This window comes from Salvelinus fontinalis, unplaced genomic scaffold (assembly GCF_029448725.1).
Source record: "Salvelinus fontinalis isolate EN_2023a unplaced genomic scaffold, ASM2944872v1 scaffold_0040, whole genome shotgun sequence".
NCBI classification, from domain to species: domain Eukaryota; kingdom Metazoa; phylum Chordata; class Actinopteri; order Salmoniformes; family Salmonidae; genus Salvelinus; species Salvelinus fontinalis.
This window is the reverse complement of record NW_026600249.1, coordinates 680663-701514: the sequence shown is the minus strand read 5'-3', so window position 1 is coordinate 701514 and position 20852 is coordinate 680663. Positions and strand designations below refer to the sequence as shown.

The 20852-nt window shown below is 42.5% G+C and overlaps 1 protein-coding gene across 1 annotated transcript in view; it reads left to right on the top strand.

Moving 5' to 3' along the window:
- The window catches only part of LOC129842427 (cilia- and flagella-associated protein 47-like), a 104527-nt gene that overhangs the window by 7991 nt on the left and 75684 nt on the right, over positions 1-20852 (top strand). Inside the window, exons 10-18 of the mRNA XM_055910989.1 lie at positions 3559-3805; positions 5746-5898; positions 11711-11912; positions 12346-12442; positions 12583-12802; positions 13077-13321; positions 19654-19784; positions 19867-19989; positions 20084-20215. Of these exons, the coding sequence (XP_055766964.1) occupies positions 3559-3805; positions 5746-5898; positions 11711-11912; positions 12346-12442; positions 12583-12802; positions 13077-13321; positions 19654-19784; positions 19867-19989; positions 20084-20215 (1550 nt within the window). The remainder of the gene's footprint in view (positions 1-3558; positions 3806-5745; positions 5899-11710; positions 11913-12345; positions 12443-12582; positions 12803-13076; positions 13322-19653; positions 19785-19866; positions 19990-20083; positions 20216-20852) is intronic.

The following is a 20852-nucleotide window of genomic DNA, read 5'->3' as shown; positions in this document are numbered from 1 at the left end:
TCCACTGATCTCCTTCCCATACTGTATAGTTCTCACTGCCCTGTCCACTGATCTCCTTCTCATACTGTATAGTTCACACTGCCCTGTCCACTGATCTCCTTCCCATACTGTATAGTTCACACTGAACACCTCACTGCCCTGTCCGCTGATATCCTTCTTATACTGTATAGTTCACACTGCCCTGTCCACTGATCTCCTTCCCATACTGTATAGTTCACACTGCCCTGTCCACTGATCTCCTTCCCATACTGTATAGTTCACACGGCCCTGTCCACTGATCTCCTTCCCATACTGTATAGTTCACACTGAACACCTCACTGCCCTGTCCACTGATCTCCTTCTCATACTGTATAGTTCACACTGAACACCACACTGCCCTGTCCGCTGATATCCTTCTTATACTGTATAGTTCACACGGCCCTGTCCACTGATCTCCTTCCCATACTGTATAGTTCACACTGAACACCACACTGCCCTGTCCGCTGATATCCTTCTTATACTGTATAGTTCACACTGCCCTGTCCACTGATCTCCTTCCCATACTGTATAGCTCACACTGCCCTGTCCACTGATCTCCTTCTCATACTGTATAGTTCACACTGCCCTGTCCGCTGATATCCTTCTTATACTGTATAGTTCACACGGCCCTGTCCACTGATCTCCTTCCCATACTGTATAGTTCACACTGCCCTGTCCACTGATCTCCTTCTCATACTGTATAGCTCACACTGCCCTGTCCACTGATCTCCTTCTCATACTGTATAGTTCACACGGCCCTGTCCACTGATCTCCTTCCCATACTGTATAGTTCTCACTGCCCTGTCCGCTGATCTCCTTCCCATACTGTATAGTTCACACTGCCCTGTCCACTGATCTCCTTCCCATACTGTATAGTTCACACTGCCCTGTCCACTGATCTCCTTCTCATACTGTATAGCTCACACTGCCCTGTCCACTGATCTCCTTCTCATACTGTATAGTTCACACGGCCCTGTCCACTGATCTCCTTCCCATACTGTATAGTTCTCACTGCCCTGTCCGCTGATCTCCTTCCCATACTGTATAGTTCTCACTGCCCTGTCCGCTGATCTCCTTCCCATACTGTATAGTTCTCACTGAACACCTCACTGCCCTGTCCACTGATCTCCTTCCCATACTGTATAGTTCACACTGAACACCTCACTGCCCTGTCCGCTGATCTCCTTCCCATACTGTATAGTTCTCACTGAACACCTCACTGCCCTGTCCACTGATCTCCTTCCCATACTGTATAGTTCACACTGAACACCTCACTGCCCTGTCCACTGATCTCCTTCCCATACTGTATAGTTCACACTGAACACCTCACTGCCCTGTCCGCTGATCTCCTTCCCATACTGTATAGTTCTCACTGCCCTGTCCACTGATCTCCTTCCCATACTGTATAGTTCTCACTGCCCTGTCCACTGATCTCCTTCTCATACTGTATAGTTCACACTGCCCTGTCCACTGATCTCCTTCCCATACTGTATAGTTCACACTGAACACCTCACTGCCCTGTCCGCTGATATCCTTCTTATACTGTATAGTTCACACTGCCCTGTCCACTGATCTCCTTCCCATACTGTATAGTTCACACTGCCCTGTCCACTGATCTCCTTCCCATACTGTATAGTTCACACTGCCCTGTCCGCTGATCTCCTTCTCATACTGTATAGTTCACACGGCCCTGTCCACTGATCTCCTTCCCATACTGTATAGTTCACACTGCCCTGTCCACTGATCTCCTTCCCATACTGTATAGTTCACACTGCCCTGTCCACTGATCTCCTTCTCATACTGTATAGTTCACACTGCCCTGTCCACTGATCTCCTTCCCATACTGTATAGTTCACACTGCCCTGTCCACTGATCTCCTTCCCATACTGTATAGTTCACACTGCCCTGTCCACTGATCTCCTTCCCATACTGTATAGTTCACACTGCCCTGTCCACTGATCTCCTTCCCATACTGTATAGTTCACACTGCCCTGTCCACTGATCTCCTTCCCATACTGTATAGTTCACACGGCCCTGTCCACTGATCTCCTTCCCATACTGTATAGTTCACACTGAACACCTCACTGCCCTGTCCACTGATCTCCTTCTCATACTGTATAGTTCACACTGAACACCTCACTGCCCTGTCCACTGATCTCCTTCTCATACTGTATAGTTCACACGGCCCTGTCCACTGATCTCCTTCCCATACTGTATAGTTCACACGGCCCTGTCCACTGATCTCCTTCCCATACTGTATAGTTCACACGGCCCTGTCCACTGATCTCCTTCCCATACTGTATAGTTCACACTGCCCTGTCCACTGATCTCCTTCCCATACTGTATAGTTCACACGGCCCTGTCCACTGATCTCCTTCCCATACTGTATAGTTCACACTGCCCTGTCCGCTGATCTCCTTCTCATACTGTATAGTTCACACGGCCCTGTCCACTGATCTCCTTCCCATACTGTATAGTTCACACTGCCCTGTCCACTGATCTCCTTCCCATACTGTATAGTTCACACTGCCCTGTCCACTGATCTCCTTCCCATACTGTATAGTTCACACTGCCCTGTCCACTGATCTCCTTCCCATACTGTATAGTTCACACTGCCCTGTCCACTGATCTCCTTCCCATACTGTATAGTTCACACTGCCCTGTCCACTGATCTCCTTCCCATACTGTATAGTTCACACTGCCCTGTCCACTGATCTCCTTCCCATACTGTATAGTTCACACTGCCCTGTCCACTGATCTCCTTCCCATACTGTATAGTTCACACGGCCCTGTCCACTGATCTCCTTCCCATACTGTATAGTTCACACTGAACACCTCACTGCCCTGTCCACTGATCTCCTTCTCATACTGTATAGTTCACACTGCCCTGTCCACTGATCTCCTTCCCATACTGTATAGTTCACACGGCCCTGTCCACTGATCTCCTTCCCATACTGTATAGTTCACACGGCCCTGTCCACTGATCTCCTTCCCATACTGTATAGTTCACACTGCCCTGTCCACTGATCTCCTTCCCATACTGTATAGTTCACACGGCCCTGTCCACTGATCTCCTTCCCATACTGTATAGTTCACACTGAACACCTCACTGCCCTGTCCGCTGATATCCTTCTTATACTGTATAGTTCACACTGCCCTGTCCACTGATCTCCTTCCCATACTGTATAGTTCACACGGCCCTGTCCACTGATCTCCTTCCCATACTGTATAGTTCACACTGCCCTGTCCACTGATCTCCTTCTCATACTGTATAGTTCACACGGCCCTGTCCACTGATCTCCTTCCCATACTGTATAGTTCACACTGAACACCTCACTGCCCTGTCCACTGATCTCCTTCCCATACTGTATAGTTCACACTGCCCTGTCCACTGATCTCCTTCTCATACTGTATAGTTCACACTGCCCTGTCCGCTGATCTCCTTCCCATACTGTATAGTTCTTCCAAGTATTGTCTGGCATTCTATCTTCAACCTGTTCTTGGACCCACCCATTCATTGTTTTGTCTGTGATGTATCAGGAATCACCCCGGGTGTGACCAATGAGACAGGCCAGTATGCCCGGGTGCCCTCCAGTGAGCTGGGCATGTGTGTGGGATTGGTGCGGGCAGCTGTCCTCAGCACGGCCAAGACCCGGCTCCACAGCCACGGTCAGAGGCAGAGCCACCGTAGGAACGAGAGTCTAGACGGTAGCCAGCGGGAGCTACTGGCCTTCCCCAACGACAGGGCCTGCAGCATCCGCCCTGCCTCTCCAGACACCACCTACAGGTCATCTGAGTTATACTGGCAGTTATAGAGTATCTGCCATGGCACCCTGTGACCTATTCCAGAGACGTATCAGTACTACTAATAGTAATGATTGAAATAGTATCAGTACTACTAATAGTAATGATGGAAATAGTATCAGTACTACTAATAGCAATGATGGGAATAGTATCAGTACTACTAATAGTAATGATGGAAATAGTATCAGTACTACTAATAGTAATGATGGAAATCGTATCAGTACTACTAATAGTAATGATGGGAATAGTTTCAGTACTACTAATAGTAATGATGGGAATAGTTTCAGTACTACTAATAGTAATGATGGCAATAGTATCAGTACTACTAATAGTAATGATGGAAATAGTATCAGTACTACTAATAGTAATGATGGAAATAGTATCAGTACTACTAATAGTAATGATGGAACTAGTATCAGTACTACTAATAGTAATGATGGAAATAGTATCAGTACTGCTAATAGTAATGATGGAAATAGTATCAGTACTACTAATAGTAATGATGGAAATAGTATCAGTACTAGTAATAGTAATGATGGAAATAGTATCAGTACTACTAATAGTAATGATGGAAATAGTATCAGTACTACTAATAGTAATGATGGGAATAGTATCAGTACTACTAATAGTAATGATGGAAATTGTATCAGTACTACTAATAGTAATGATGGGAATAGTATCAGTGCAGTCAGGTTTGCAGGGAACTACTGGACCTCCAAATCAGATCAAATCAAATTCTATTGGTCACATACACATGGTTAGCAGATGTTAATGCGAGTGTAGCGAAATGCTTGTGCTTCTAATTCCGACAGTGCAGTAATATCTGTCAAGTAATCTAACAATTCCACAACAACTACCTAATACACACAAATCTAAGTAAAGGGATGGAATAAGAATATGTACATATAAATATATGGATGAGCAATGACCGAGTGTCATAGGCAAGATGCAATAGATGGTATAAGATACAGTATATACACATGAGATGAGTAATGCAAGATATGTAAACATTATTAATGTGGCATTATTAAAGTGACCAGATGTCTGGGCAGTCAGCGCAGTCTGTTTACAATTTGCATCGGTGTTCCTGTAAAGTCTTATGTAGCCCCTATGTTCTCTAAAGTACTATGTAGCCCCTATGTTCTGTAAAGTCCTATGTAGCCCCTATGTTCCTGTAAAGTCCTATGTAGCCCCTATGTTCCTGTAAAGTCCTATGTAGCCCCTATGTTCCTGTAAAGTCCTATGTAGCCCCTATGTTCCTGTAAAGTCCTATGTAGCCCCTATGTTCTCTAAAGTACTATGTAGCCCCTATGTTCTGTAAAGTCCTATGTAGCCCCTATGTTCCTGTAAAGTCCTATGTAGCCCCTATGTTCCTGTAAAGTCCTATGTAGCCCCTATGTTCCTGTAAAGTCCTATGTAGCCCCTATGTTCTGTAAAGTCCTATGTAGCCCCTATGTTCCTGTAAAGTCCTATGTAGCCCCTATGTTCCTGTAAAGTCCTATGTAGCCCCTATGTTCTGTAAAGTCCTATGTAGCCCCTATGTTCCTGTAAAGTACTATGTAACCCCTATGTTCTGTAAAGTCCTATGTAGCCCCTATGTTCCTGTAAAGTCCTATGTAGCCCCTATGTTCTGTAAAGTCCTATGTAGCCCCTATGTTCTGTAAAGTCCTATGTAGCCCCTATGTTCCTGTAAAGTCCTATGTAGCCCCTATGTTCTCTAAAGTACTATGTAGCCCCTATGTTCTGTAAAGTACTATGTAGCCCCTATGTTCTGTAAAGTACTATGTAGCCCCTATGTTCTGTAAAGTCCTATGTAGCCCCTTTGTTCTGTAAAGTCCTATGTAGCCCCTTTGTTCTTTAAAGTCCTATGTAGCCCCTATGTTCTGCCTATGAACTGCTTATATCCTCTCTCCCTCCACCCAGGACCATCTTCACGGGGGTGGAGCGTTACCGCTACGTGGACCCTGACTTTTCCTTCACGGAGGAGGAGGAGCAGCAGAGACAGAGACACAGAGATCACTACCTAGCCTTCATCAGGAGCCTGCGAAAGACACGCTTGCAGAAAACCACTGCGAGGTAGACAGAGTGGGATGTGTGACCATGTTAGTATGTCTGTATGTTGTAATCTTGGCACCCACAACCAAAGCGCTACCCAGTAAGCAAAAGGACACTGAAAAGACTTGACATTACACACATTTCAGCTGCTGAAAATGCGTCTTCAAATCAAATTGTATTTGTCACATGCGCCGAATACAACAGGTGTAGACCTTACAGTGAAATGCTCACAAGCCCTTAACCAACAATGCAGTTTTAAGAAAATACCCCCCCCCCAAAAAGAGATAAGAATAACAAATAATTAAAGAGCATAAGTAAATAACAATAGCGGGGTTATATACAGAGGGTACCGGTACAGAATCAATGTGGAGGCTATATACAGGGGGTACCGGTACAGAGTCAATGTGCGGGGGCACCGGTGTCGAGGTAATATGTACATGTAGGTAGAGTTATTAAAGTGACTATGCATAGATAATAACAGAGAGTAGCAGCAGTGTAGAAGAGGGAGGGGGGTGATGCAACCCGTCAGGATGCTCTCAATGGTGCAGCTGTAAAACCTTTTGAGGATCTGAGGACCCATGCCAAATCTCCTGAGGGGGGAATAGGTTTTGTCGTGCCCTCTTCACGACTGTCTTGGTGTGCTTGGACCATGTTAGTTTGTTGGTGATGTGGACGCCAAGGAACTTGAAGCTCTCAACCTGCTCCACTACAGTTTGTCTTGATCACGTTGAGGGAGAGGTTGTTGTCCTTGCACCACACGGTCAGGTCTCTAACCTCCTCCGTATAGGCTGTCTCATCGCTGTCGGTGATCAGGCCTACCACTGTTGTGTAAATCAGCAAACTTAATGATGGTGTTGGAGTTGTGCCTGGCCGTGCAGTCATGAGTGAACAGGGAGTACAGGAGGGGACTGAGCACGCACCCCTGAGGGGCCCCCATGTTGATGATCAGCATGGCGAATGTGTTATTACCTACCCTCACCACCTGGAGGCGGCCTGTCAGGAAGTCCAGGATCCAGTTGCAGAGGGAGGTGTTTAGTACCAGGATCCTTAGCTTAGTGATGAGCTTTGAGGGCACTATGGTGTTGAACGCTGAGCTGTAGTCAATGAATAGCATTGACTAGCAAAAGGTGTTTCTTTTGTCCAGGTGTGAAAGGGCAGTGTGGAGTGCAATAGAGATTGCATCATCTGTTGATCTGTTGGTGCGGTATGCAAATTGGAGTGGGTCTAGGGTTTCTGAGATAATGGTGTTGATGTGAGCCATGATCAGCCTTTCAAAGCATTTCACCTCGGACGTCGAAGAAAGGTCTTATTTTCGGACATTGAAAATGCGTATTTTCTGGATGTTAAAAATTCTTAATTTACAGACTTTGAAAATACGTGCATGTATTTTTCAGTCATTGATTCTATGTAGAAATTTCTGCACGTACTGTACATTATCAATGAGTTAAGCATGACTGTATATCACAATAACATAGGAATGAGAAGCCAACTGAAGATTGTGATTTATTATTGCCCTCATCAGTCACATTCCCTTATGTTAGATTTTTCAAAAGCTTTAAAACTGGCAGCAATGATGTCCAATATAATCCTACATACAGAATCAATCAATCAATTTTATTTTATATAGCCCTTCGTACATCAGCTAATATCTCGAAGTGCTGTACAGAAACCCAGCCTAAAACCCCAAACAGCTAGTAATGCAGGTGTAGAAGCACGGTGGCTAGGAAAAACTCCCTAGAAAGGCCAAAACCTAGGAAGAAACCTAGAGAGGAACCAGGCTATGAGGGGTGGCCAGTCCTCTTCTGGCTGTGCCGGGTGGAGATTATAACAGAACTATGCCAAGATGTTCAAAAATGTTCATAAGTGACAAGCATGGTCAAATAATAATCATGAATAATTTTCAGTTGGCTTTTCATAGCTGATCATTAAGAGTTGAAAAACAACAGGTCTGGGACAGGTGGCGGTTCCATAACCGCAGGCAGAACAGCTGAAACTGGAATAGCAGCAAGGCCAGGCGGACTGGGGACAGCAAGGAGTCACCACGGGCGGCAGTCCCGACGCATGGTCCTAGGGCCCAGGTCCTCCGAGAGAAAGAAAGAGAGAAGGAGAAAATTAGAGAGAGCCAATATTTTCAAAATGTTCATAAATGACAAGCATGGTCAAATAATAATCAGGAATAAATCTCAGTTGGCTTTTCATAGCCGATCATTAAGAGTTGAAAACAGCAGGTCTGGGACAGGTAGGGGTTCCATAACCGCAGGCAGAAGAGTTGAAACTGGAATAGCAGCAAGGCCAGGCGGACTGGGGGCAGCAAGGAGTCACCACGGCCGGTAGTCCCGACGTATGGTCCTAGGGCTCAGGTCCTCCGAGAGAAAGAGAGAACGAGAGAATTAGAGAGAGCATACTGAAATTCACACAGGACACTGGATAAGACAGGAGAAGTACTCCAGGTATAACCAACTGACCCTAGCCCCCCGACACATAAACTACTGCAGCATAAATACTGGAGGCTGAGACAGGAGCGGTCAGGAGACACTGTGGCCCCATCCGAAGAAACCCCCGGACAGGGCCAAACAGGAAGGATATAACCCCACCCACTCTGCCAAAGCACAGCCCCCACACCACTAGAGGGATATCCTCAACCACCAACTTACAATCCTGAGACAAGGCCGAGTATAGCCCACAAAGTTCTCCACCACAGCACAACCAAGGGGCGGCGCCAACCCAGACAGGAAGATCACGTCAGTAACTCAACCCACTCAAGTGACGCACCCCTCCTAGGGACGGCATGAAAGAGCACCAGCAAGCCAGTGACTCAGCCCCAGTAACAGGGTTAGAGGCAGAGAATCCCAGTGGAGAGAGGGGAACCGGCCCGGCAGAGACAGCAAGGGCGGTTCGTTGCTCCAGAGCCTTTCCGTTCACCTTCACACTCCTGGGCCAGACTACACTCAATCATATGACCTACTGAAGAGATAAGTCTTCAGTAGAGACTTAAAGGTTGAGACCGAGTCTGCGTCTCTCACATGGGTAGGCAGACTGTTCCATAAAAATGGAGATCTATAGGAGAAAGCCCTGCCTCCCGCTGTTTGCTTAGAAATTTTAGGGACAATTAGGAGGCCTGCGTCTTGTGACCGTAGCGTACGTATTGGTATATACGGCAGGACCAACTCGGAAAGATAGGTAGGAGCAAGCCCATGTAACGCTTTATAGGTTAACAGTAAAACCTTGAAATCAGCCCTTGCCTTAACAGGAAGCCAGTGTAGGGAAGCTAGCACTGGAGTAATATGATCAAATTTCTTGGTTCTAGTCAGGATTCTAGCAGCCGTATTTAGCACTAACTGAAGTTTATTTAGTGCTTTATCCGGGTAGCCGGAAAGTAGAGCATTGCAGTAGTCTAACCTAGAAGTAACAAATGCATGGATTAATTTTTCTGCATCATTTTTGGACAGAAAATTTCTGATTTTTGCAATGTTACGTAGATGGAAAAAAGCTGTCCTTGAAACAGTCTTGATATGTTCGTCAAAAGAGAGATCAGGGTCAAGAGTAACGCCGAGGTCCTTCACAGTTTTATTTGAGACGACTTTACAACCATCAAGATGAATTGTCAGATTTAACAGAAGATCTCTTTGTTTCTTGGGACCTAGAACAAGCATCTCTGTTTTGTCCGAGTTTAAAAGTAGAAAGTTTTCAGCCATCCACTTCCTTATGTCTGAAACACAGGCTTCTAGCGAGGGCAATTTTGGGGCTTCACCATGTTTCATTGAAATGTACAGCTGTGTGTCATCCGCATAGCAGGGAAAGTTAACATTATGTTTTCGAATAACATCCCCAAGAGGTAAAATATATAGTGAAAACAATAGTGGTCCTAAAACGGAACCTTGAGGAACACCGAAATGTACAGTTGATTTGTCAGAGGACAGACCATTCACAGAGACAAACTGATATCTTTCCGACAGGTAAGATCTAAACCAGGCCAGAACTTGTCCGTGTAGACCAATTTGGGTTTCCAGTCTCTCCAAAAGAATGTGGTGATCGATGGTGTCAACGGCAGCACTAAGGTCTAGTAGCACGAGGACAGATGCATAGCCTCGGTCTGACGCCATTAAAAGGTCATTTACCACCTTCACAAGTGCAGTCTCAGTGCTATGATGGGGTCTAAACTGAACCAACAGACCACTTCAACTACAATAACATTCTCAGTAACGGTTACACAATGTTTTTTTTTCCTGCTATGACTGTGATATGTTGTTCTTTATCTACCTTAATTGAATGCACTGACTGCCAGTCGCTCTGGATAAGAGCGTCGGCTGAATGACCAAAATGTAAATGTTGAAAACAAACACTTGCAAAGCATGCTTGGTATTATTCGAATGAGATCCGCCCCCTAAACAAATTTGGTCAGTTCGGACCAGATCCAAATCTGAACGAATCATAGACGTCTAGGCTGTTTCACACGTTTGAAAATCACATTACAGTACAGTAGAGTACAGTAGAGTATGGCACATAGCCTGGTTCCTGTCTAGGTTTCTTCCTAGGTTTTGGCCTTTCAAGGGAGTTTTTCCTAGCCACCGTGCTTCTACACCTGCATTGCTTGCTGTTTGGGGTTTTAGGCTGGGTTTCTGTACAGCACTTTGAGATATCAGCTGATGTACGAAGGGCTATATAAATACATTTGATTTGATTTGATTTGGTACAGGACTGTTGAGTTTTATTCAGTAAAGTACTATAGAGTACAGTTTAGTTCAGTAGAATAGAGTACATGTACTGTACTGTACTGTGCTCTACTGTACTGTACTGTACTCTACTGTACTGTACTGTGCTCTACTGTACTGTACTGTGCTCTACTTTACTGTACTCTACTGTACTGTACTGTGCTCCCGAGTGGTGCAGCGGTCTAAAGGCACTGCATCTCAGAGTTAGAGGTGTCACTACAGACCCTGGTTCAATTTCAGGCTGTATCACAACCGGCCGTGATTGGGAGTCCCATAGGGTGGCGTACAGTTGGCCCAGAGTCGTTTGCGTTTGGGTTTGGCCGGGGTAGACCGTCATTGTAAAAAAGAATTTGTTCTTAACTGACTTGCCTAGTTAAATAAAGGTTAAAATAAATATAATACTGTGATGTCCAATATCTATGATTGGTTCATATTTGGTCTAGTCTGGACCGGATCATATCTGAATCAGTCATAGACTTGTTTTTTGGGGTCAAATCAAGGCTGGACTGGACCAAATCTGAACCAAATATAAATGTCTATGAATGGTTCAAATTTTGTCCAGACCGGATCAAAAATCTAAATCAGTGGGATGTTGAAATCAAGGCCGGTCCAGACCACAAAAAATATCTGAAAAAGACAGCCGTACCGTCGCCTGACGGTAAATGCTTAGTGGGTTCAACATTTTAAGCAAGAACGAAACTGTAAACTGAAACTGACAAATCCATCCCTCCCCCCTTTCCAAAGCTAGGTCCTAGCCACTCCCCTTCTAAAAAGTCTTCCTATGAGGGGATCTGATTCATCTGGCACTCTACACCTCTCTTTTGATAAAAAGGCTTTGTCTGCCTTCCCAATGAAAACTAGTTTGAAAGTTGAAACATATACTGTATTTGATGAAGAAGGGATGTTTCTGAACGATGCCTCATGCTGACTTGTTGATAATGTGACCGGGCGGTGCAGATTACTGTTCCATTTGAGCAGAGCGCGCCTCCATCACCAGCTTCGCCCAGTCACGTGACGGGCCATACCCCAGTGCAACCTGGCCAGTTTAATCAAATCCCCTCAATATGTGCTGTAGGCTGACAACAAGGCGGTATCTGACAATGTTTTCCATGTATGCTCAGGCTGCATGGTGAGGTGGAGGATGACATAGACATTGGGCTCCGGCCTGCCGCTGGACTCCTCACCCCCCAGCTCTCTCTGAGGGACCTGGAGTCCAATCACAGCCAGGAGGGGCGGAGCGTCGACCAGGGACATAGCCAGCTATTGACCACCTGTATGCTGGCTGCCATGGAGACCAGGTCCAGATTCAGACAGGTATGGCAGGTAAAGCAGAGTGTTTAAAGTCTCTGGTAAACCCTTTTGCATGGGTCCTCTAAAGTCTACAGTTACCTGTTTTAGCCGATGCAATCCCCCCACTTTATCATTCTATATCTGGTGATTCCTGCCTGACTGTATGGAATTCCTCTGTCTCTATCATTCTATATCTGATGTTTCCTGCCTGACTGTATGGAATTCCTCTGTCTCTATCATTCTATATCTGGTGTTTCCTGCCTGACTGTATGGAATTCCTCTGTCTCTATCATTCTATATCTGGTGTTTCCTGACTGACTGTATGGAATTCCTCTGTCTCTATCATTCTATATCTGGTGTTTCCTGCCTGACTGTATGGAATTCCTCTGTCTCTATCATTCTATATCTGGTGTTTCCTGACTGACTGTATGGAATTCCTCTGACACTTTGACCCTCTGTTGTCCAGGTGACAGAGGGCATCAATGCACTACCCTCCACCAACCAGGAGGTGGCAGACTGCAGCCGCACCCTGACAGTTCAGCAGCTCCACCAAGTTGTCATAGGTGAGAAACGCATGCAGTCATTGTTTGCATTAGGAATCTTAGGCCCTCTTGTCCCTACCATGGCTGATGAAGAGAATATTCACAGAATTAGCATTTTAAAGATGTGAATCAGAGTTTGGTTTCCCCTCCTCCCCCTCCAGGCCCGTCCTCAATAGATTTTGGTGAGGTGTGTGTGGCCTCAGTGTGTGTGAGGAACCTGGACCTGGTGAACAACCTGCAGGTGTATGTGTGGGTGCAGCTGGAGTTAGACTGCTGTCCTGAGCTGCAGCGCTCCAGCCCCCTGTCCCACGTCCTGCCCCCCCTTTCCAGGGCCACCCTGCCCCTCGTCTTAGAGAGCACCAAGCTGGGAAAGTTCCACAAGTTAGTCACTGTGTGTGTGGCTGGTTGTCTGTCTCTGTCTCTCGCTCTCTCTCGCTCTCTCTCTCTCTCTCTCTCTCTCTCTCTCTCTCTCTCTCTCTCTCTCTCTCTCTCTCTCTCTCTGTCTGTCTGTCTCTCGCTCTCGCTCTCGCTCTCTTTATATATAGAGGTTTCCTAAATTGATAATTGACAAACCAATTCGAGCCCAATTCTTATTGATTGATTAACTGACTGACTGGCTGACAATTGACTGGTAGATTCCATCTCCCTCTCCCAGGTCAATCTCCTACACGGTGAACAGTCATCACCGGAGCCATGTCCTGGTTCAGTCCCAGCTGGTCCCTGTGGTCCTCCAGCTGTCCCAGAGCCAGGTGGTTCTGTCCCCTTCCCCCAGCTACCTGGCCCAGTCGGGCTACAGGGGTACTGTGACCCTGGTCAACCCCAGGAACCACCAGGCTGACTTCACCTGGAGACCCATCATCACAGAGACGGGCATGGCCTTCTCCATACGCCCAGCCACAGGTAGGCTGCTGCTCTGGGCCTTATCAAAACTACACACTACTGTAGTCTAGTCTTCTATATGTTCTGTAGTCTAGTCTTCTATATGTACTGTAGTCTAGTCTTCTATATGTTCTGTAGTCTAGTCTTCTATATGTACTGTATGGTGATGTACTGTAGTCTAGTCTTCTATATGTACTGTAGTCTAGTCTTCTATATGTACTGTAGTCTAGTCTTCTATATGTTCTGTATGGTAATGTACTGTAGTCTAGTCTTCTATATGTACGGTATTCTAGTCTCCTATATGTTCTGTAGTCTAGTCTTCTATATGTACTGTAGTCCAGTCTTCTATATGTACTGTAGTCTAGTCTTCTATATGTTCTGTATTCTAGTCTTCTATATGTACTGTAGTCTAGTCTTCTATATGTTCAGTAGTCTAGTCTTCTATATGTACTGTAGTCTAGTCTTCTATATGTTATGTATGGTGATGTACTCTAGTCTAGTCTTCTATATGTTCTGTAGTCTAGTCTTCTATATGTACTGTAGTCTAGTCTTCTATATGTTTTGTATGGTGATGTACTGTAGTCTAGTCTTCTATATGTACAGTAGTCTAGTCTTCTATATGTTCTGTAGTCTAGTCTTCTATATGTACTGTAGTCTAGTCTTCTATATGTTATGTATGGTGATGTACTGTAGTCTAGTCTTCTATATGTACTGTAGTCTAGTCTTCTATATGTACTGTAGTCTAGTCTTCTACATGTAGTGTAGTCTAGTCTTCTATATGTTATGTATGGTGATGTACTGTAGTCTAGTGTCCTACATGTACTGTAGTCTAGTCTTCTATATGTACTGTAGTCTAGTCTTCTATATGTTATGTATGGTGATGTACTGTAGTCTAGTGTCCTATATGTACTGTAGTCTAGTCTTCTATATGTTCTGTAGTCTAGTCTTCTATATGTACTGTAGTCTAGTCTTCTATATGTTATGTATGGTGATGTACTGTAGTCTAGTCTTCTATATGTTCTGTATGGTGATGTACTGTAGTCTAGTCTTCTATATGTTCTGTATGGTGATGTACTGTAGTCTAGTCTTCTATATGTTCTGTATGGTGATGTACTGTAGTCTAGTCTCCTATATGTACTGTAGTCTAGTCTTCTATATGTTCTGTAGTCTAGTCTTCTATATGTTCTGTATGGTAATGTACTGTAGTCTAGTCTTCTATATGTTCTGTAGTCTAGTCTTCTATATGTTCTGTATGGTAATGTACTGTAGTCTAGTCTTCTATATGTACTGTAGTCTAGTCTTCTATATGTTCTATATGGTGATGTACTGTAGTCTAGTCTTCTATATGTACTGTAGTCTAGTCTTCTATATGTTCTGTATGGTGATGTACTGTAGTCTAGTCTTCTATATGTTCTGTATGGTGATGTACTGTAGTCTAGTCTCCTATATGTACTGTAGTCTAGTCTTCTATATGTACTGTAGTCTAGTCTCCTATATGTACTGTAGTCTAGTCTTCTATATGTTCTGTAGTCTAGTCTTCTATATGTACTGTAGTCTAGTCTCCTATATGTACTGTAGTCTAGTCTCCTATATGTACTGTAGTCTAGTCTTCTATATGTACTGTAGTCTAGTCTTCTATATGTACTGTAGTCTAGTCTTCTATATGTTCTGTATGGTAATGTACTGTAGTCTAGTCTCCTATATGTACTGTAGTCTAGTCTTCTATATGTTCTGTAGTCTAGTCTTCTATATGTTCTGTATGGTAATGTACTGTAGTCTAGTCTTCTATATGTTCTGTTGTCTAGTCTTCTATATGTTCTGTATGGTAATGTACTGTAGTCTAGTCTTCTATATGTACTGTAGTCTAGTCTTCTATATGTTCTGTAGTCTAGTCTTCTATATGTCCTGTATGGTAATGTTCTGTAGTCTAGTCTTCTATATGTTATGTATGGTAATGTACTGTAGTCTAGTCTCCTATATGTACTGTAGTCTAGTCTTCTATATGTACTGTAGTCTAGTCTTCTATATGTACTGTAGTCTAGTCTTCTATATGTTCTGTAGTCTAGTCTTCTATATGTTCTGTATGGTAATGTACTGTAGTCTAGTCTTCTATATGTTCTGTAGTCTAGTCTTCTATATGTTCTGTATGGTAATGTACTGTAGTCTCGTCTTCTATATGTACTGTAGTCTAGTCTTCTATATGTTCTGTAGTCTAGTCTTCTATATGTCCTGTATGGTAATGTTCTGTAGTCTAGTCTTCTATATGTACTGTAGTCTAGTCTTCTATATGTACTGTAGTCTAGTCTTGTATATGTACTGTAGTCTAGTCTTCTATATGTTCTGTAGTCTAGTCTTCTATATGTCCTGTATGGTAATGTACTGTAGTCTAGTCTTCTATATGTACTGTAGTCTAGTCTTCTATATGTTCTGTATGGTGATGTACTGTAGTCTAGTCTTCTATATGTTCTGTAGTCTAGTCTTCTATATGTACTGTAGTCTAGTCTTCTATATGTACTGTAGTCTAGTCTTCTATATGTTCTGTATGGTAATGTACTGTAGTCTAGTCTTCTATATGTACGGTATTCTAGTCTCCTATATGTTCTGTAGTCTAGTCTTCTATATGTACTGTAGTCTAGTCTTCTATATGTACTGTAGTCTAGTCTTCTATATGTACTGTAGTCTAGTCTTCTATATGTTCTGTATTCTAGTCTTCTATATGTACTGTAGTCTAGTCTTCTATATGTTATGTATGGTGATGTACTGTAGTCTAGTCTTCTATATGTACTGTAGTCTAGTCTTCTATATGTACTGTAGTCTACTCTTCTATATGTACTGTAGTCTAGTCTTCTATATGTTCTGTAGTCTAGTCTTCTATATGTACTGTAGTCTAGTCTTCTATATGTTATGTATTGTGATGTACTGTAGTCTAGTGTCCTATATGTACTGTAGTCTAGTCTTCTATATGTACTGTAGTCTAGTCTTCTATATGTTATGTATGGTGATGTACTGTAGTCTAGTCTTCTATATGTTCTGTATGGTGATGTACTGTAGTCTAGTCTTCTATATGTTCTGTAGTCTAGTCTTCTAAATGTACTGTAGTCTAGTCTTCTATATGTTATGTTTGGTGATGTACTGTAGTCTAGTCTTCTATATGTACTGTAGTCTAGTCAACTATATGTACTGTAGTCTAGTCTTCTATATGTTCTGTATTCTAGTCTTCTATATGTACTGTAGTCTAGTCTTCTATATGTTATGTATGGTGATGTACTCTAGTCTAGTCTTCTATATGTACTGTAGTCTAGTCTTCTATATGTACTGTAGTCTAGTCTTCTATATGTACTGTCGTCTAGTCTTCTATATGTACTGTATGGTGATGTACTGTAGTCTAGTCTTCTATGTCTACTGTAGTCTAGTCTTCTATATGTTCTGTATGGTAATGTACTGTAGTCTAGTCTTCTATATGTACTGTAGTCTAGTTTTCTATTTGTACTGTAGTCTAGTCTTCTATATGTTCTGTATGGTGATGTACTGTAGTCTAGTCTTCTTTGTCTACTGTAGTCTAGTCTTCTATATGTTATGTATGGTGATGTACTGTAGTCTAGTGTCCTATATGTACTGTAGTCTAGTCTTCTATATGTACTGTAGTCTAGTCTTCTATATGTTCTGTATGGTGATGTACTGTAGTCTAGTCTCCTATATGTACTGTAGTCTAGTCTTCTATATGTTCTGTAGTCTAGTCTTCTATATGTTCTGTAGTCTAGTCTTCTAAATGTACTGTAGTCTAGTCTTCTATATGTTATGTATGGTGATGTACTGTAGTCTAGTCTTCTATATGTACTGTAGTCTAGTCTTCTATATGTTCTGTAGTCTAGTCTTCTATATGTTCTGTAGTCTAGTCTTCTATATGTACTGTAGTCTAGTCTTCTATATGTACTGTAGTCTAGTCTTCTATATGTTCTGTATGGTAATGTACTGTAGTCTAGTCTTCTATATGTACGGTATTCTAGTCTCCTATATGTTCTGTAGTCTAGTCTTCTATATGTACTGTAGTCTAGTCTTCTATATGTACTGTAGTCTAGTCTTCTATATGTTCTGTATTCTAGTCTTCTATATGTACTGTAGTCTAGTCTTCTATATGTTATGTATGGTGATGTACTGTAGTCTAGTCTTCTATATGTACTGTAGTCTAGTCTTCTATATGTACTGTAGTCTAGTCTTCTATATGTACTGTAGTCTAGTCTTATATATGTTCTGTAGTCTAGTCTTCTATATGTACTGTAGTCTAGTCTTCTATATGTACTGTAGTCTAGTCTTCTATATGTACTGTAGTCTAGTCTTCTATATGTTATGTATGGTGATGTACTGTAGTCTAGTCTTCTATATGTTCTGTATGGTGATGTACTGTAGTCTAGTCTTCTAAATGTTCTGTATGGTGATGTACTGTAGTCTAGTCTTCTATATGTACTGTAGTCTATTCTTCTATATGTTCTGTAGTCTAGTCTTCTAAATGTACTGTAGTCTAGTCTTCTATATGTTATGTATGGTGATGTACTGTAGTCTAGTCTTCTATATGTACTGTAGTCTAGTCTTCTATATGTACTGTAGTCTAGTCTTCTATATGTACTGTAGTCTAGTCTTCTATATGTTCTGTAGTCTAGTCTTCTATATGTACTGTAGTCTAGTCTTCTATATGTTATGTATGGTGATGTACTCTAGTCTAGTCTTCTATATGTACTGTAGTCTAGTCTTCTATATGTACTGTAGTCTAGTCTTCTATATGTACTGTAGCCTAGTCTTCTATATGTACTGTATGGTGATGTACTGTAGTCTAGTCTTCTATGTCTACTGTAGTCTAGTATCCTATATGTACTGTCGTCTAGTCTTCTATATGTACTGTATGGTGATGTACTGTAGTCTAGTCTTCTATGTCTACTGTAGTCTAGTCTTCTATATGTTATGTATGGTAATGTACTGTAGTCTAGTCTTCTATATGTACTGTAGTCTAGTCTTCTATTTGTACTGTAGTCTAGTCTTCTATATGTTCTGTATGGTGATGTACTGTAGTCTAGTCTTCTTTGTCTACTGTAGTCTAGTCTTCTATATGTTATGTATGGTGATGTACTGTAGTCTAGTGTCCTATATGTACTGTAGTCTAGTGTCCTATATGTACTGTAGTCTAGTCTTCTATATGTACTGTAGTCTAGTCTTCTATATGTTCTGTATGGTGATGTACTGTAGTCTAGTCTTCTATATGTTCTGTATGGTGATGTACTGTAGTCTAGTCTTCTATATGTTCTGTATGGTGATGTACTGTAGTCTAGTCTTCTATATGTACTGTAGTCTAGTCTTCTATATGTTCTGTAGTCTAGTCTTCTAAATGTACTGTAGTATAGTCTTCTATATGTTATGTATGGTGATGTACTGTAGTCTAGTCTTCTATATGTACTGTAGTCTAGTCTTCTATATGTACTATAGTCTAGTCTTCTATATGTACTGTAGTCTAGTCTTCTATATGTTCTGTAGTCTAGTCTTCTATATGTACTATAGTCTAGTCTTCTATATGTTATGTATGGTGATGTACTGTAGTCTAGTCTTCTATATGTACAGTAGTCTAGTCTTCTATATGTTCTGTAGTCTAGTCTTCTATATGTACTGTAGTCTAGTCTTCTATATGTTATGTATGGTGATGTACTGTAGTCTAGTCTTCTATATGTACTGTAGTCTAGTCTTCTATATGTACTGTAGTCTAGTCTTCTATATGTACTGTAGTCTAGTCTTCTATATGTTCTGTATGGTGATGTACTGTAGTCTAGTGTCCTATATGTACTGTAGTCTAGTCTTCTATATGTACTGTAGTCTAGTCTTCTATATTTTATGTATGGTGATGTACTGTAGCCTAGTCTTCTATATGTTCTGTATGGTGATGTACTGTAGTCTAGTCTTCTATATGTACTGTAGTCTAGTCTTCTATATGTTCTGTAGTCTAGTCTTCTATATGTACTGTAGTCTAGTCTTCTATATGTTATGTATGGTGATGTACTGTAGTCTAGTCTTCTATATGTACTGTAGTCTAGTCTTCTATATGTACTGTAGTCTAGTCTTCTATATGTACTGTAGTCTAGTCTACTATATGTTCTGTATGGTAATGTACTGTAGTCTAGTCTCCTATATGTACTGCAGTCTAGTCTCTATATGTTCTGTGTGGGGATGTACCTGTCTCCAGTATCTCTCTCTCTTCCTCCAACTCTCTCTCTCTCCCTCCCTCCCTCCCTCCCTCCCTCCCTCCCTCCCTCCCTCCCTCCCTCCCTCCCTCCCTCCCTCCCTCCCTCCCTCCCTCCTCTTCTCTCTGCCAGGTACTGTGGAGGCGTACAGGGAGTTAGACTGTGAGGTGATGTGGCATCCCTCTTTCTGCTCTCCTCTGGAGGGACAGTTTGACCTGTGTGTTCACCAGGGAAACACTGCACAGCTACGATGTGTGGCCAAGGTGTGTGTGTGTCTGTGTGTTTCTGTAGTTGAGGTTCCTGTGATTGTTAATGTAGAGAGAGATCCCATTCCCCTCCCTCCAGCTTGGTTCATCCAGTGTGCAGCTGGCTGAGAAACATCTGGTGTTTGGATCAGTACCTCTCATCTTCTCCTCCGTCAGGACCGCAACGCTACACAACACAGGACACAACCATGCCTACTTCCAGGTACACACTCCACACCGGGTCTTTGTTCCATTTATATTTGTGTGTGTGTTTTATAGAGGTATAGCGTGTGTGTGTGTGTATGGGGGGGTATCAGGTTTTGGACGTGTACCCCCTGCCTGGCATGGTGGTGACCCCCACCGAGGGTGTGGTTCCTGTGGGGGGGCAGGCAGAAGTCCAGGTGCACCTCAACCCCGGAGCTGTCATGAAGTTTGACACCAGAGTGGAGGTGAAGAAAACAGACACACAACATATCATACAGTCTCTACAAACACACAACATATCATAAAGTCTCTACAAACACACAACATATCATACAGTCTCTACAAACACACAACATATCATACAGTCTCTACAAACACACAACATATCATACAGTCTGTACAAACACACAACATATCATAAAGTCTCTACAACCACACAACATATCATACAGTCTCTACAAACACACAACATATCATAAAGTCTGTACAAACACACAACATATCATAAAGTCTGTACAAACACACAACATATCATACAGTCTCTACAAACACACAACATATCATACAGTCTCTACAAACACACAACATATCATACAGTCTGTACAAACACACAACATATCATACAGTCTCTACAAACACACAACATATCATAAAGTCTCTACAAACACACAACATGTCATGAAGTCTCTAGAAACACACAACACATCATACAGTCTCTACAAACACACAACATATCATAAAGTCTCTACAAACACACAACATATCATAAAGTCTCTACAAACACACAACACATCATACAGTCTCTACAAACACACAACATATCATAAAGTCTCTACAAACACACAACATATCATACAGTCTCTACAAACACACAACATATCA